We start from the raw sequence: 17,343 nt of genomic DNA, 5'->3' as shown, positions 1-17,343 counted from the left end.
AGAAGTAAAGACAATGTGCCAGAGGAATGACAATGTCCTGACAGGAGGAACGAGGCTTTGATGAGCACTGGTCTTCAAGTGGCGGTCTGTGACCTATATGGAGTTGTACTCCAGTTTAACCTGTTTACCACTGTTGTTGTTTTTTAAGAGAAGGAGAAAAATCCCATGGGAAAGGAGGCAAAAGAGATGGCCCACACAGAAGGAAATACTCACGCACACACACATCTAGGAGAAAGACATAGATAGCCGATAGATGATGGATAGATGATCCTGTACAAAAAGCTGCCTGTAATAAACAAGGTATAAGTGGATAATACTTTTAATAAGTAATCGGCTTTTTGAGAGCCCCCACATGCATCTGCACCTACTGCCTCTACAGAATGAGCTTTACATTTATTATGCTTAGAAAGTGTTACAGTTCCAGCAGCATCTTTGCAGTGCATTCACATTGGCTAATGATATCCTGCATATTCTTTATAGACATGGCTCCCCGAATAAGACTGAACTTAGCGAAACCTCTTCCAACCATCAGTGAAGCCTTTGAGGATATTATCGAAGACATAACAAGCAACACAAAAGGTTTTGGGAATGTTTACCTGGGCCCAGATTCTTGTTCTGGTGAAGACTACCTGCAGTCTATCTGCCAGCTGTCAAGACCTACCTTTCCAATACCACCAGAAAGTAAGTGCAAAGTCCAAGACATGGATGAACTAGGAATGCTGCACAATAGTCACAGGGTCCTAAACTTGTCTGAGACACCAAAAATGGTCTCCAGATATACCCTTCCTAATATGATGTTATTAGAAAGAAGTAGCTTCATTCTTGATTGTATCAAAACCTACTCCAGCTCTAGGGTGGACCCACTAGAAGAGCTGTATACAGATGCTCAAAAGACTCATCAGTGGAGAAGATGTCCTAATGGCAGTAAGCATGCTGGTATTGACTATTCCCAGCACAACTTTCATGGCACCAGTCTGTTTGTACGTCCAGAAAAAACTATAGAGAAACAAGACGTTGTCAGCTTCCCCAGGTTTCCCTCTCCAAGACCGCTGCAGAGAGAAAACAGCTGCCCAGAGCTAAAATGTCTGAAAAACCAAGGCAGGATGCCAACTCTGGAAAGTAGTCCGAATCAGGAAGAAAACAACCTTCTCATTGTGAATGGTAAATCAATCTGGCTGCACCCACCCAGAGAAATGCCTTTGAGTGCCAAGATTTTGAGATCTTCACAAAGAGGACAGCAGACTCTGAAGACAGTGGCCTGCCCTGAAAGAGAGCAACTGAAGCCTTCCATTTATCATCAAAAGGTGAGGGGAGAGGCAAGTAACAGAGAAGGCTGTGTGGGCTATTTCCACATGGATCAAAAAGCCACAAGCCGCGGCTGGATTTCAGAATACCAAAGTGCTTGGAAAGAAGCAAAGGTGAGAGCTTGCCTTCTCCCTGCCATTGCAGAATCATGAATTGCTCTTTTCCTTGAAGAAAATGTGGATGGCAGGTCTTTCTCCTTCTCTGAACGCATTCCACAGGGTGGTGTTGGTTTTTTTAAATGGCACAGAATGCTTATTTACAGTCAACATAGACTGCAGACTGCATTGTGCAAACGATGTACAAAGCTTCAGAGAACCAAGCGAGGGGAAGAATTAGCAGTGCTACATGGAGAGCACATTGCAGGCTCAGTTTATCTTAGACATTCAGATAATGAGCTGTAATTGTGATCATATGTTTTGTAACCCGTTGTATCTTTTTGCGGTGTGAAAATAGACAAGCCATGTACTCGCTAAATATTTTCAGCTCGATAAGGGACTGGAATGGAAATCTGTTCAAAGCTCTGCTATGTAGTTCAGTGGCAACATTTCCTGATAGCAGAATTCTAAATTCTGCCTGGGCCAGTCCTGCACCTATAGAAGATGTCTGCAAGTATTTCTAAAATTCACCTAGGAAAAAAGAGCAAATGCTCTTATCCTATGCTTCACACACCCTGTGGGCAGCTTCAGCTTTGCTAACAAAAACAGTACAAAAAAGATAGTCCAGAAGAGCCCAGAAGCACAGGTCTAGTTAATAAGAACACCAGAAAAGCCCTGCTGGATCAGATGAAAGGTCCACTTAGGCCAGCATCCTGCTTCCCACAGTGATCCACATCAGAGACATCTGGGAAACCCAGAAGCAAGGGCATCACCCTCCCGCATACGTGCCCCCCAGCAACTGGTGTATTCAGGGATGTGCTGCCACTTAATCTTGAGGTCCCAGGCAGCCATTTTATGTTATGTACAGCACCTAAAAGCCACCACTGAAAGTTCCATGAATGGGTCTAATCCCCCTTGGAAGCGACTGGACATCACCACAGCTTGTGGCCGCAAATTCCATAAATGAATTCTCAGTTGCATGAAGAAGTCATTTCCCCTTTGTCTGCCTTGATCTTTGGGTTCACCAGGTAGATTACACTCACATACACATAAGCAGCAGTGTAAACTACTCAACATCAGCCTGTAGACAACTCCTGTTAGCCTCTGTCATTTGTCCCTCACTGCTGTGAGGTGCAGAGTTCTTTTATTTAGAGGGCTCAGGCCCCTCCACTCAGCTGCTGCTTTGGTAGAGCAAGTAAGGCTCCCTCTGTTTATTATCAGCCAAAAACATCCCTTAGCAGGCTCTTTTTCTCTCTAGCATGTTACATCTGCTTAGGGCGCAATCCTATGCATGTTTAGACAGAAAAAAATGCCACAACTCCCAGCATCCCCCAGCCAGCCATCCTGTCTGGGGAATGCTGAGAGTTGTAGCACTTTTTTCTGTCTAAACATGCATAGGATTGTGCCGTAAATCATATAATCAAATTCTTCTTGTTCTACAAGCACAATAATGGAGTTACTTTCTTTTTCTTTTTTTCTTTTGGTTACTCTGATATAAGCAGTTAAGGAACACCGTACTTCCCTTGTTGCACTGAAGCACAAGCATGAGTTCCTCTTTCTGTTCGAAAAGGAAATACCTGTGCTCTGGCCAGTGGACAGAAGCAAGTACTGGGGTCGCCAACTTTTTATGTCTACCTATAATAGGTGCCCCCCGGGGCAAGTGTTCTGGCCCTGATATTTCAAGTGCTGTGTTTAACTCATATGCTGCTGTTAATATACAACTAGTAAACAAAGAACTGGTGACTGAATTTCTTCTCCTTTTGGGGGGACTAAGCTTGACTTGTCTGGAAGTTACTGTTAATTTTCCCTGATATAAACTGTTGGGAGAAAATCAAGCAGTCTTCTCTGGCACTGTATTCTCTTGCTGCTTGTTTAATGTTACTCTTTTGTAATTTAGGTGTTTTTTAAAAAACCTTTCAGCATTTTCAGTGGTCGTAGCAAGACAGCTGACAGTGTGCCATTTTTTGTCAAAGCATATTGGGCTACTTTCTTCATCAACATTATTAGCATATAATTTTATATCATGTACAGCACTTATTACGGTACATGTGACAGCAGAGGACTGCTTCATGTGCTCCCAAATTAGCTAGTGCACCACGTGTACCCATCGTGTATTCTCTTACTTGTGACCATGATACACATATCTTAAAAAAAAAAAATAAACCTATACATACATATATTGTGGACTCAGGACTTGCATGTAGCATGTACATACAGTCAAAAATTGTGTACCACTTCTATTTGTTGCTGGGTATAGCTTGGATATATAGACATATATCCATCAACTTTTTATGGTTTGAAATGGAGCTAAGAACAATGATACTGTTATCATTTTGTGCTGTTGACTATTGCTAGTGTGGCCAGTAGAGGCATTTTATTGGCGTGTTAGTCCTAGAGAAATTAAATTTTAATAATTAAAAATCATAGGGGGAAAATTACCAACACTTGAAAATTTATCTTTCCTCATATTGGAAGAAGTGATTTGAACATTAACTCTTTCATGTTAATGTCTGTTGTCTGATGATGAGGAATCCTGTTTCCAGCAACCTACTATTTCCAGAGAAATAGTAGAAAATAACTATGTAAAGCTGGAGATAGCTCAGTTTCAGTCCAAATACAAATCTGTCAATAAATTCAGCTATTTAGGTGCCTGGTTTAGATTTGCATTAATATGAGGTAGTAGAATGGATGTTGCATCACTACAGATGGGGTGGGGATTTTTTTTTTTAAATCTCTCCTCTGTTAAAAACAAACAAAGAAGCACACACACAAACATCCCTGCAAATAGAAACCCAGCATCAAAAGGATAATTACACATGAGTGGGATATTTTTGTTTCCTTCCAAATGATCATGTGCCTTTTACCTGTCTGCAATGGACCCTGTAACTAACATATTAAGATTTTTGTTAATGTCAAACCCTAAGGTTATGTAGGGCATTGGAAACTGACTAGATTGTGCATTTGAAAAGCTTAAAAGGGGGCATTTCATCAAATTGCGCTCTTTACTATATAATCCAATATTAAGTTGTACAATTGCACTTACCAGAAATATTCTAATTGAAATAAATGTTCAGTCATGCTTTTGGTTCAACCAATAATTGAACTGAAAAAGCAAGGTCAATTCCGTGGTGTTTACAGCTAATCAAGCTTGTGCAGCCTTTGGGAGTAGAAAACTGATAACAAAATCAGTTACATGGCCCATAAATGTAAATTGCAACTAGAGTACCTAGGAAAGCTCATATCTCATTATCTGCAATGTCGTACGTCTTTGTGAGCTGCCTTGGGGATTCTGTCATGGACTGAAAGGCAGGGTAAAAATAAAATGTTATGCTTCAACCTACACAAAGCTAATTAGGAGTAAGTGCCATGGTATCAGCATGACGTACTTCCAAGAAAACATGCATAGGATTACTAGGAAGAAAGCTTTATTGCACTCTGTCAGATTTCTAAGTAAATATGTTTTTAAGACCGTTTTCCCCACTCCACGCTGCTCTTCCAAGCGCGGAGTGCGGGGCCAATCCACGCTGCCTATGAGGCGGTGTGGGAGGGGGTGGAGGGTGGGTCTCCAGGAACCAACCTTGGAGCGCAGGCTCCGAGGTCGGTTCCCAGGAACTGACCAATCCTATGGCCATCTAGCCGCTAACTAGCAGCCATAGGATTGTGCCCTTCATGTATTAAAGGGATACTTTACACATAAGGGAATAATAATATTTACTCTGGGGTTTTCAAAAGACTGTTTAGTGACAATTCTTAAGGACTCAACAGACACTGTTGCTGCTACAAGCCTCTTGGTGACTTCTTCTACCTCCAGCCAAATTCCCTAAACTGCCACCCTGGCCAAATACACTCACAACCAGTCTTTCTCTGACTCCCAAAGCTCCTCCTGTTGTAGTTCTGGCTGCTTAGACAGTTTATCTGGGTTTTTACTGCCTGCTTGTTTAACCTCCTTCTGGCAAGATCTTAGGGCAGCCTCCTGCCATAACACAGCCACCTGTTCCCTATTCCTGACCTTTACCAACCATGTATGGTTATCCCACAAAGAAGGATTAGTTTAATATTCAGGCCTTAGCTATTCACTTTCTCCTCAACTTTTTCCTAGTCCTTCTAAAACACCACCCACCAACCAGCAGACCTTCTCCCTCACTAACTACAGACTGACTAACCCCGCAAATGTCAAGTCCTTACCTGTCATTTCCCAACCGTTCTTTTCCACCTAGCTAGAATCTCTAGCCTGTCAGAATCAAATGTACCTGATCCAGGCTCTATCTAACAATATTCAAAGTGTTTGTCTCTCTCTTCTCCTCCTTCAGAATGTCTCTAAGCAACTACTACACAGGACTTTGATAATAAAAAAACAAGGCCTACAGATACACTGTAGCCACACAAAGTAAATGTTACATAACAACAACAGTTATATATATGGCATTTCTTCACAGCTCCCTAGAATTGTTTGAATGTAAAGAAAACGTTGAGTCCTCTAGCCATGAGCCAGCATCTTTTACTCTCTAGCTCTTGTTTTTTCAAAGGGATTTCTTTGTCATGTAAAATCTTCAGAACAGTGGGATCTAATGGAAGGTTGCTTACTTGCATGGAGAAACAAAAGAGCTACTTCAGGCATGTCCAACTGCAACCCCTCCATATCCTATCCATGCCATATCCTAGTCTGGATTTGCAAATAGGAGTTTCAAGTTTCAAAAGGTGGCTATTTAAAAAAACATTGCCTAGCACTGCCTTGTACACATGGAACAAGTTGGAGGGTTCTTAGATCCTGACTTTAGTCCCTGTACTTAATGTTCTTTCCACATCTGTAGTCCTCTTTACTGATCTGCTACACTAGTCCCTCCGAATCCAGAAAGAAGTGGTTTGAAGATGAAGGACCTTCCATTAATGGCTTCCTATAGGTCCTCCATACGGAACGACCATCTTCTTTTACATTATTCAATTCAAGCAGTTGTGAAAAGTCAGTGCAGAGCAAGTCTGCTGTGATATATGTAAGATCCCCAGTTTGATAACTATGTAAGTGCTGTGAGAGTTTATGCAAATAAACATTTAAAATATCTCCCTGCTGTGGGGCTCAAAATTACATTTCTCCTGTTGTTTCACAAAGGACAGAATGACAAAAGGGATGTGGGAGAAGGCAATCTCATGCACCAGCTGGCTGCTCAAGAGCAAGAACATCACTGTTGTTGTTGCTACAACTAAACCCTAATCCAGTTTGTAAATTTGCACTGCCAGACACACATAAAGCCCAAATCACAACAAGGTGGCCATGGGTACCTGGAAGGGGAAAATACTTACTAACCCCTCACCTTTTGCAGGCCATAGAAATATCTTCTTTTTTCTTTCTGCCCCAGGCTTGTCTTTGTTCCTTTCTGGCTGACCCCCCTCCCGCCTCTCTCCTTCCCTCCCTCCCCTTTCTGCACTGTCCTCGCCTCTTAGGCAGCTGCTTCAGTCCCCTCCCCCTCCATGCTTCTTCAGGAGTCTCCTCCCTCTTCTCTCTCCTGCATGCTGCCCATGTCTTCAGTTACTTCTCCTTCCTCCATGCCAGGTGGCAGCCTTCTGGCCTCGGAGGCACCTGCAGTCCAACTGGCAGCAGAGAGCAGGGATTGCCCGATCATGCAGCATCTTGGGGAGGATGCCGGGAGACGCACAATGCATGAACTGCCTTGTTGGCCCAGGAGCCACAACTGAGGAATCAGCAAGCCACAAGTTTATTTTATTTACAATATTTATATACCACTCCACATCAAAAGATTTCTGGGTGGTGAACTGCAAAAATAAAAGAACAAAACATTTTTGAAAAGACAAGTTGCAATAAGATTGAATTTAATAAACCACCGCTATGCACTCAAGGAAGGCCTCTTGAAATAACAATGTCTTCAGGAGGCACCAGAAGGAACACAATGTTGGTGCCTGCCTGACCTCCAGGAGCAAGGAGTTCCAAAGAAAGGAGGCCACCACACTGAAGGCTCTTCTCCTGGTGGACTTCAATTGGGCCATGGGTCCATGTGGAACCACCAGGGACATGCCCTCTGATGACCTCAGTGACTGGGTGAGTTGGTAAGAAAGGAGGTGCTCTCTCAGGTATCCTGGTCCCAAGTTGTTGTGGCTCCCAAGCCATAGTTTGGTCACTCCTGCTGTAGAGCAGTGTGACCATTTTAGGCACCTGGAACTATCTTGACTGAGAGAGGCAGCAGCTGCGATGGTTATATGAAGTGGTGGCAGTGTGGAGCAATGAACCTGAGGCATATGGGAGGGAGACTGGAGTTCACACTTATTTATTTTATTTATTTCGTCATAAAACCATAGGGTTAAAATAGACCTTGGAGATCACCTACTCCAGATCCCTGCTCAATATAGTAAATGTATAACCCTTCTGTCCAAAATAATTCAAATCAGCTAACAGAAAAAAAACCCTCATAACACAAGTATAATAAAATAAATGAATGAATGAATAAATTAATTAAATTAAATTAAACGATATGACCTAAACAGCACTGCAGTAGGGAGGAAAATCACTTTACCTCAACACCTTCCACTATGATATTTCACAGGCTTTTTGCTAATGTAAAAAAAGAAAACTTTAAAAAAAAATTGGTAACCATGTACCTTTCTGTATGGAAGGCATTGTCCTAAGTATGCTACGTAAAAAAAATGCATGTGAAATATAACAAGGCCAGCTTCTGTTTTCGCAGCTCAACACACACTTGAAACTCCACAGGGGAAAACAGCTGGAGGGGAGGAGAACGAGAGGGGCAAAAAGAGTTCAATCTTTCCCTGTCTGCCACTTCTCTCAGACTAGTTGCACCTACTGAAGCACTTTCTCTGTTTAAAAAGTGATGTGTGCATCTCTGTTTGAATTGTACTTGAGCCAGAAGCTTCCTCTGTGAAGAATAGGCAAAGAGTTGCCGGGGGTGAGGGGAGAGTTCTACTATTTTGGCACAGAGACATTCTTACAATGCTGGTGCTTGGCAGCTGTAAAGGGTATGAGGAAGCCAGCAACTTACTGATGCTCCTGTTCATTGTCCTTTACAAATCCTGGCCCCTGACTAGTGTGGTGGTGGACAGGAAAAGGATCTCAAACGCCTACTTAACTGTGGGTTCCCCATTCATGCTAGGGTGGGGGGACACCCTAGGGGGGTCCCACACTTGGCCATTGACTCCCCCCGCCCCCCACCTTTCCATATTTTTGTTTCATTTCTTCATTCTGTTTTTGCTCAAGAGCAGAATGAGGAAATGAAATAAAAACTGTAGCAACCTGTTTCTTCTGAAGAAGTGGTGGTGCCTGGCATGGGAAAGGGTGGGAGGGGTGCAGGCATCCCCTCCCACCCCTCCCTGCACTGAACACCCTGCCTCTTAAGTAGAAACAGGGCGCTTCTCCACCTCCCCCATAGGGATCACTGTTGACAGAATGTGTTTATTTTTCCTATTTTTTCCCCATGTTGTCTTCCTTATATTTCCTTATATCGGGAAGACATCATGGAAAACTGAATGGGCCTCGGTAAATTAAATTCGTATTTCACACTGTCTCTGCCTTGATTTTGAGAGCTGTCAGTTTTGACAACTTACAGCAGCAAAGCTGAGGCAGACATTGTGGAGCTGGATACCGGTGATCCCTGCCTGCACCCTTTCATGTATGGGCAACATGCAGGGGGGCAGGGGGGGCGGGGGGGCAGTATCCTTCAGTTTCCCACTGCTGCACACCTGTGCAGTATTGGGAAACCGCGGGGGGGGGGGGGATGAAAAGAGCTCCAATTTGTGCACATTCTCAGGGTACAGGAAGTGCAGAAAAAAGTTTCCTGGTCCTGTTTTTGCCCCAAAATGGGACCAGGATTTATTTATTTTTAAAAAGGACCAGACCATGGTTGTGATCGGAGCCAGGAAGGAGGGATTAGCGGGGCGAAGGGGGCGGGTTACAGCCCCTCCAATGGTACCCAAACAGCACCATTGGAGGGGCTGTCACTGGCAAGGGGAAACAGTGGCTTGGGCACAATTGCAAATGGTGGGTTCTGCCGCTCTTGCCCAGTGGCTTGTTGCCCGATGCTCTGAACCCACAATGGGCTGGCAAATGACATGCCAACCCATTGTGGGTAAAATAACACATTTTGCAGACTGTGGGTTCTCAGGGTGGATTTGGGCTTTGTCTGAAGCTGATGCACGCGCCTCATCAAAATATACATTTAAAAACCCTATATAATAAACATGGCTCCATTTGCAGCTGAAGAACCTGTATACTAGAAACCCAACCACCAGCCCGGGGCAGGTAAATAAAGGCTATCTATAACCTTTCTGCAATTAGCAACGGGCTCCACATTGTACATTTCAACAGGGATTGAAGATTCCTTCACTGCTTGTGTGCTTTTACCCCACCTAAATAAACACTAGATTTCATATGTCTCTCATGTATATGCATGTCAATTGTGCCACCTAGTGGTAGTTTAGCATTTTGCATGTCAAAATTTTATATATGCACATACATGCATATACAGTGAGTGAGTGAGAGAGAGAGAGAGAGAGAGAGAGAGAGAGAGAGATCTGCACAGGCGGAATGCGGCCACCTTCCTCACTACAATCCCCTGGAAGAACTCCAGATTCCCACTGGTTGCAGCCTTGTCAGAACATCTACTGCCTGTCCAAGCTTATCCCAAATCGTGATGGGGAGAGAATGCCTGTGTCACCATGGCCTAGTAATCAGCCAGACTTTTGTTGCAAGTATGATGGAGAACAGTTTCACATGAAAATCCCCATTGATGGGAATAAGATAAGTTGTCCTCATTGCTTAGGTGAGGAAGCTGATCCACACGCCTAATCAAAATATACATTTTAAAAACCCATATAATAAACATGGCTCCATTTACAACCGAAGAACCTGTATTCTAGAAACCCTACCAATGGCATAATGCGCTGGAACTGCATGGAGATCATACAGCACCATCTCATGGAATACAGCACATAGAAGAGCGTATATAGTATTGAATCTCATGTTTTTCAGGTCAGTCTAGGACATGCTCATTCCCACAGGCTTCTTTCCCTAAAGTTACATTTGATATGCTTGTTGTAGATTTGCACACAACATGTGCGTGCATACATAGAGGTCTTCAAGTTTAATGCATCACCCAAGTCCTTGCCTACTTGATTTCTGGCATTTGTTATTAAGGCATACTACAGCAAAATGAAAAATGGACAAACAGCATATGATCTCACACATGCAATGATGTTAAGACGTTGGCATCATAACTAGAAATGGTGCCATTGACAAATTCCTTTGCTCAGTGCCAGCTCCAGATTTTTGAGGGACCCTGGACAAGACACCCTCAATGCCCCCTACCTCAAGTCTGCCGCTTCACTGCCATTGTCACCAGCTGCTATTGCTCCTCATCATGTTTCTCATCATTGCTATCATTTGCTTACTTGACAGGCCGAAAGCCAGTGAGCAAGCAGGCCCTGGCATCTCCTCCTCCTCCTTCTCACCACCACCATTGTCTCAACCAGAGCAAGAGACAGGTGGACAAGCAGGTTGCAATGGAGAGGCAGATGAGCAACTCCAGGAGACTGTCAGTGGGCCCCTGCTAGGGTGTGGGTCCTTGGCAGACCATCCCAACCTTTGGCACCAGCCTGCCTTTGCTCTACATCCAACGCTTTGCTTCCCCATGTGCAAAGAGCTTCTTACAAAACACCTCTGTGGAGACAAGCATACAAGGTCACCAACACGTCCCACCATCTACTAATTTTAGTTGGGTGAATAGTACTGTATACTTGGTGTCTGTGAAATTGAGTCTGATGGAAGATGAAGAAATCTCTACAGACACTTACTGCACAGATGGCTTCACAACTGATAGCACTAACACAAATACAGCCATCACATTAGAGGACAAAATATATGGATATATTTCTGTAGTTGAGTCTTAATGATGGGTGTAAATGTGTGCAAAACTTCAGCCTTTTTAATGTATTTAGATCTGCATTCAATACAAAAGGTTCCATGGATTTTCATGATCTCAGAAAATATGGGATTTAAATTCCTAAAGTATTTTAGGCTTAGGGCCAAACTCTCATAAGGCAGGTTCCATCCTGTAAATACAAAATCACTATATTTAATATAAACAAAACCACAATGAAACAGACAGTATAAAAGACAGCAGTAAGAATCAACTATAAAAAGCAGCAAAATAACAATAGCAATAACAGCCATATCCACTTTTCTGTGCACCACATTTCATAAGTACTACATTTCTGCAACTTCAGTGCATCATGGGAACTTTTCAGGAAAGCTATTCAATGAGGACAACTTTCCTACAAGACCATGTGAATTTCCACATGAAACCATTGTATTCGTCTGTTGGATGGCTGACTATAATGGTCACTGTGTTACAAACTTCCATGTTGTACCAGTTCAGACAGGGTTTGGGCAGTTTTTTGGAAGGGGGGGTCATTCTATGAATGAATAGCCCTCCATGCAAGACATGCCTTCTACATAAAAAGCTAACATATCAGAGAGAATGGGTTCCTTATTCCCGAGTTCTAATTTGTGTGTCAAGGAAACTTTTGTATGGAGGAGTGAATTCACTCCTTTAAACCGCCATCTACAGCCTGAAGTGGTACAGCCCAGTTGCAGGTTTAGTACTTCAGTAATAACTAGGATTACCATTTGCATTGCTCCTGCTGTCCTGGACTCAGAGGTGCATAGCAAACTAGTTTTTTGCAACATACTGTAGCCAGCCACACTAACAAAGCCTTCAGGGTGGCCAGTTTGGAGTTGGGAGACAGGCATAGAGGGTTACTGGCTTCCCAATAGCGACTGCAACCTGGGAGGCTGTTTGAAGTTAAAACAATTGTTGAGGGGAAAACTTGATGTGATTAACATGAGGCATGAGCCTTTGTGTGAATTGCTGGGACACTGAACACCATTTGCAGGATCCAGACTTAGTTCCCACTGAAAATCAGTGGAGCTTTTCCCAGTGATTTCAATGGGGCTGTTCACAGAACATGCTAACCCACACTCAGTGGTCGAGTGAGGGTTGTTGTTGAACTGTGGGTTATTTGTTGAAACATGAGTTAACGTATTGTCTGAACCCAGGACATTTTCTGCAGGGTGGCTTGCTAACCATGAAATGTGGCATATTTTTGCTCAAACAAGCCACCTTGAGAAACCATGGTTTGTTGTTGGGTTGTTCAGAGTGGTTAACAAGCCCCACTGTGGAAAATGTCCTGGGTTCAGATTAGGGATGCACAGACTGTGTAAAATCTGCTCCGTCTGTGTTTCGTGGATTGTCAGACACCTTTTGTTCTGTCATCCATTCACAGATGGATGCGAGGTTTTTTTTCATCATGCGGAAAAAACACAAATAATTACACAAGAGGTTTCATAACAATTTACATAATTTACCTGAGAGTGTAGCATTTACCGTATTGTTCCCATTCCATTCAGCTTTTCCTCAGCAGAAACTTGCATATTTTCCTACGAATAAATATATGTAAATTTCGGGAAAAGATATTAGAAAAACCATCCCAAAGTCCATCGTCTCCGCATAGCCTGGTGTGTGTGTGTGTGTGTGCATGTGTGCTCTGCAGTGGATTCCGCAGGTCGGATTCTTCGATATCTAAGCTCAGTTTAGTCCATCTTGAATTTCTCCAGCATCCCTAGTTCAGACAGCACACTAACCCACAGTTCAACAAACCCATACTCAACCATTGAGTGTGGGTTAGCGTGTTATGCCAACCCAGATTTAAGTTCAGACAACGTGCTTACCCATGGTTCAACAGACAACCCACGGTTCACCAACAACCCAACCATAATGTATGGCATTATGAGTGGTCAAAAAGCGGGTTGATGCTAAGAAAGCCCATGCTATGAATTACAAAACGGAGACAAAACAAGCAAATACTGATTAAATAACAGAGACTGGTTAAAAAAATTAATCTAGAAATGTGAGCTTCTTGATTTAATATAAATATAAAGTGGCCCTCAAAGCGATTTGAAGTGTGGTTCTCTGACATGGAGGAAGAGAATATCTACATTCTAACCATATTCCATAATTGTCTTGCCTTTGGGTAAGTAATGGGAACATTTGAGCCTTCCTTCCAAATTACAACATTCAGGCTAATGCGCACAAGGAGATTGATTTAGAAAACACACAATCAAAGTCATAGTAGGGGAGTTGAGTTTTTTATTGATTGGTTGGTTTTGGTTGAAAAGTTGGTAGTGGGAAGAAGATCTGATTGTTCCAAGACAAATTTAATTGAAATGATATTCACAACAAAAAGAGAGAGCATGGGTCACCACATTTAGTGTGTCAAACACCTTACACAGAATCTGCCTTCTTTGTTGCAGAGGCAATTGGTGCTGTGAAAAAGCTGCACAACCCCCTACTCAGAAAGCTCTTCATAAAACAAAGAAAATCTGGTCACTAACCTTGTGGGGTGGGGGGAGAGATTCTACTCAGACTTTCAAACTACGGCCTACTCAAACATTCTTGTAAGTAGTTATAGTAGGAAGAAAAGGAATACTGCAGATTATCCTCTTAATGATACTGCTAAAAGGATGAGCACCAAGAATTCATTAAAAACTTTAAAGCTCGCCTGAAACTGCTGACTGCAGTCATGCTATTGGTCTATCAAGTTCAGGATTGTCTGCTGCAGCTGACAAGCAGAGTTCTCCCATCACTAGCTGCTAAACCTAATTTGGAATTGGAGTCAGCTTTTTGTTGTTGTTGAAGAACAGCTGACCTCCCCCCCACCCCTGGCCCCCACACACCCTTTTAACTGAAGATGCCAGGAATTGCACATGGATGCAGTATGGTGTGTGTCACTGAACTCGGTCTCATGCCTATGCTCCTGTTCATGATTTAGACATGACAGACTGCAATTTCTTAACAGTGTGTTGTATTCCTGATGACTGAAGACAAATTTCTTTATCATTCATAAGGTGTTCTAGGGAAACATGAAATCAAAGACTAATAAGTAGCAACATAAACAATCTAAGGGCAGCATCTACTCAAAGTTGAAACATTTTTTTTAAAGCCCACCAATTTCACGAGGAGAAAAAAAAAAGTTATTAATTTTGGGTGGAATGTGCCCTAAATGCTTTTCTGTTGTAAGAAATATTTGCAAGTGCTTTGTTACCCAAACTGTATACCAAATACTCTCAGCTAGCAATTTATTAACAGAATTGTAATGCGCACCTGCATTAAAAATTTACAGAACTGTAATGCAGTTTGCATTAGCCAAAACGTAGAAGCCACATAAATCATAATGTAATACCTACTATTTTAGGAATCTTGGATTCTCTGCTTGACAGCCTTCAAATAGGTGTCTCTTTTTTGGCTTCCTCTACTATCTACCACCAAAAGTGTTTAACTGTATATAGCCACATTTAACTGAGAACAATTATTGAAAAGTGGGCTATAAATTGCTAAATGAACAGACCAACACTGTCCGTACACCTAGGCTGTAATTCATGGGGTATAATAGCTACAAATCCTACCAGAATGGAATCATTCTCTCAGAAACATACAGCATTTATTCAGCTTTAAAAGACCTGACCTTAAGTACCCACAGGAGGACAGGATCGATGCTTCCATTGTTGTAAATACTGGTGCTGGCTGTGGCAAGCAGGAGAAGCTTTGAGAAGAGATAGGGTCTAATCTATAAGAGACAATTTAATGCTCATCCACCTCACAACAGAGATAACATGCAGGCGTTTCATCCTGTGTTGAAATCTTAAAGTGCACTGAAATGTTTTAGAAGCCATAAGCAAGCAATGGAACATTTTACAGTTTTTAACGCACATATTTTCAATATACCAACGCAAATATTTAAAGTGTATTTCTAAATAAAAATCCATGCGGATGATTTTGACAATGCATGTCTTCATTGTGCAAGTCCCTCATCTCTGTGAATCCTAGCTTTGTAAAAGCTCAAGTGGTCCAAACCAAATTATGACAGCTCCAGGTCTGTTACCCTGAAAACCTCCCTCATCCACGACATGATCCTGGACAAGGGTGCAGACCTGGCATGTATTACGGAGACCTGGCTGGCCGAGGCTGCTGCTCCAACCCTGCAGCCATGTGTCCAGCTGGATTTTCGTATGCACAGCAGCCGAGGGCTGGGGATCGGGGAGGGGGAGTGGCTGTTATCTACCTAGAGTCCTTGGTCTTCACCAGACCCCCTCTCCGGGAGACCAAGGTTGCTGAGTGCATGTACTGGAGGTTGGTCCACCCCGCTGCACGATTGACTCCCTGGCGGAGGTGCTTTAGGTGATCTCTGATGTGCGTGTACAGTCCCCTAACTTATTGGTGTTGGGGGATTTCAACGTACATTCAGAGGCCATCCTCACAGGAGTGCCTCGGGACTTAATGGAGACCATGGCTTCCTGGGAGCTGCACCATATTCTAACTGGGCCCACCCATGTAGCTGGTCATGCACTAGACCTTGTGTTTGTTTCTGGAGAAGCGGGGAGAGATCTGGAAGTCGGGGGTATATCCACCACCCCCTTGTCATGGTCAGATCACTATCTGGTGACGTTAGACTTCTCGGTTCCACAACCCCTCCGCAGGGGTGGAGGACTCATTACAATGGTCCGCCCCAGGCGTCTTATGGATCTGAATGGATTCCTGAACGCGCTTGGGGATTCTCTGGAGCTCGCCAACGGCCACTTGGTTGAGACCCTGGTGGGTGGCTGGAATGCCGCAATCACTGGGGCATTAGATCGGGTGGCTCCGAAACGCCCTCTCCCCCTGAACAGGCCTCGGACTGCACCATGGTTCAATCCGCAGTTACGAGCTCTGAAACAGGAGGTGAGACGGCTAGAGCACCGGTGGCGGAAGTCTCGCTCCAAAGACGATCAGACATGGGCTAGATCTGTATCTTCAGCCTATCACGTGGCGGTGAAGGCAGCAAAAAAGGAATATTATGCTGCCTCTATCGTGTCTGCAGAGTGCTGCCCCAGGAGGCTGTTCCAAGTGGTCCGGAGCCTGGTCGGTCCTGTGGCTCCGGAACCACTGCAGCATTCTAAGGCCTCCTGTGAGGCCTTGGCAAGGCACTTTGCAGATAAAATTGATTGGATAAGGAGTGTTACTCCACACACTGTGCATACAGTTAGTGAACAAGAGGCAGCTTGTGGCAAACCGGTTTTGTGGGATCGGTTCCAGCTTCTTCCTTCTGATGAAGTGTGTTCATCTGTAAGGCCGACCACCTGCTTACTTGATCCTTGCCCATCTTGGCTCATTATGGGCTGCAGAGAGAGACTGGGTGAGGGGATCAGGGCGGTGGTGAACGCCTCCCCTGAGGAGGGAGTGATGCCATCAGCCCTCAAGGAAGCAGTGATAAGACCGCTCTTAAAGAAGCCCTCCTTGGATCCCCAAGTTCTGAACAACTTTCGCCCAGTCTCAAATCTGCCATTTTTGGGCAACGTGATTGAGCGGGTGGTGGCGATGCAGTTGAAGGCACACCTGGAAGGAACCGATTATCTAGACCCATTTCAGTCGGGCTTCAGGCTTGGGCATGGGACAGAAACGGCCTTGGTCGCCTTGGTGGATGATATGAGGAGGGCTCTGGACAGGGGTGAATGCTCCTTCCTTGTTCTCCTCGACCTCTCAGCAGCTTTTGATACCGTTGACCATGGTATCCTCCTGGACCGCCTGGAGGAGTTGGGCATTGGAGACACTGTATTGCGGTGGTTCCGGTCCTTCCTCTACGGCAGGTACCAGAGGGTAACACTGGAAGAGGAGGTTTCGGACCCATGGCCACTCACTTGTGGGGTGCCACAGGGTTCCATCCTCTCCCCGGTGCTATTTAACATCTATGGGAGGCCGCTGGGGGCTATCATCAGGAGGTTTGGGGTGCGGTGTCATCAGTATGCGGATGACACACAGCTCTACCTCTCATTCAAATCTTCACCAAGGTTGGCCGTAGAATCCCTGTCCAAATGTCTGGAGACGGTGAG

The 17,343-nt window shown here is 44.0% G+C and overlaps 1 protein-coding gene across 1 annotated transcript; it reads left to right on the top strand.

Annotated features, from left to right (window-relative positions):
• Positions 1 to 482: 482 nt before the first annotated feature.
• LOC146354498 (uncharacterized) lies at positions 483 to 1,457 on the top strand. Its single transcript, XM_084832425.1, has one exon. It carries the CDS (start codon positions 483 to 485, stop codon positions 1,455 to 1,457), a length of 975 nt encoding a protein of 324 aa, XP_084688551.1.
• Positions 1,458 to 17,343: the final 15,886 nt, after the last annotated feature.

The sequence above is a fragment of the Heloderma suspectum genome, chromosome 2 (assembly GCF_057233095.1).
Source record: "Heloderma suspectum isolate Gila_16-S chromosome 2, 16-S_ref, whole genome shotgun sequence".
NCBI classification, from domain to species: domain Eukaryota; kingdom Metazoa; phylum Chordata; class Lepidosauria; order Squamata; family Helodermatidae; genus Heloderma; species Heloderma suspectum.
The sequence above is the reverse complement of the archived record's forward strand: the minus strand, read 5'-3'. Positions and strand labels throughout refer to the sequence as shown.

Bases quoted from the DNA above. Each gene is read 5' to 3' on its own strand.
- LOC146354498 (XM_084832425.1), top strand. From the start codon at position 483: ATGGCTCCCCGAATAAGACTGAACTTAGCGAAACCTCTTCCAACCATC.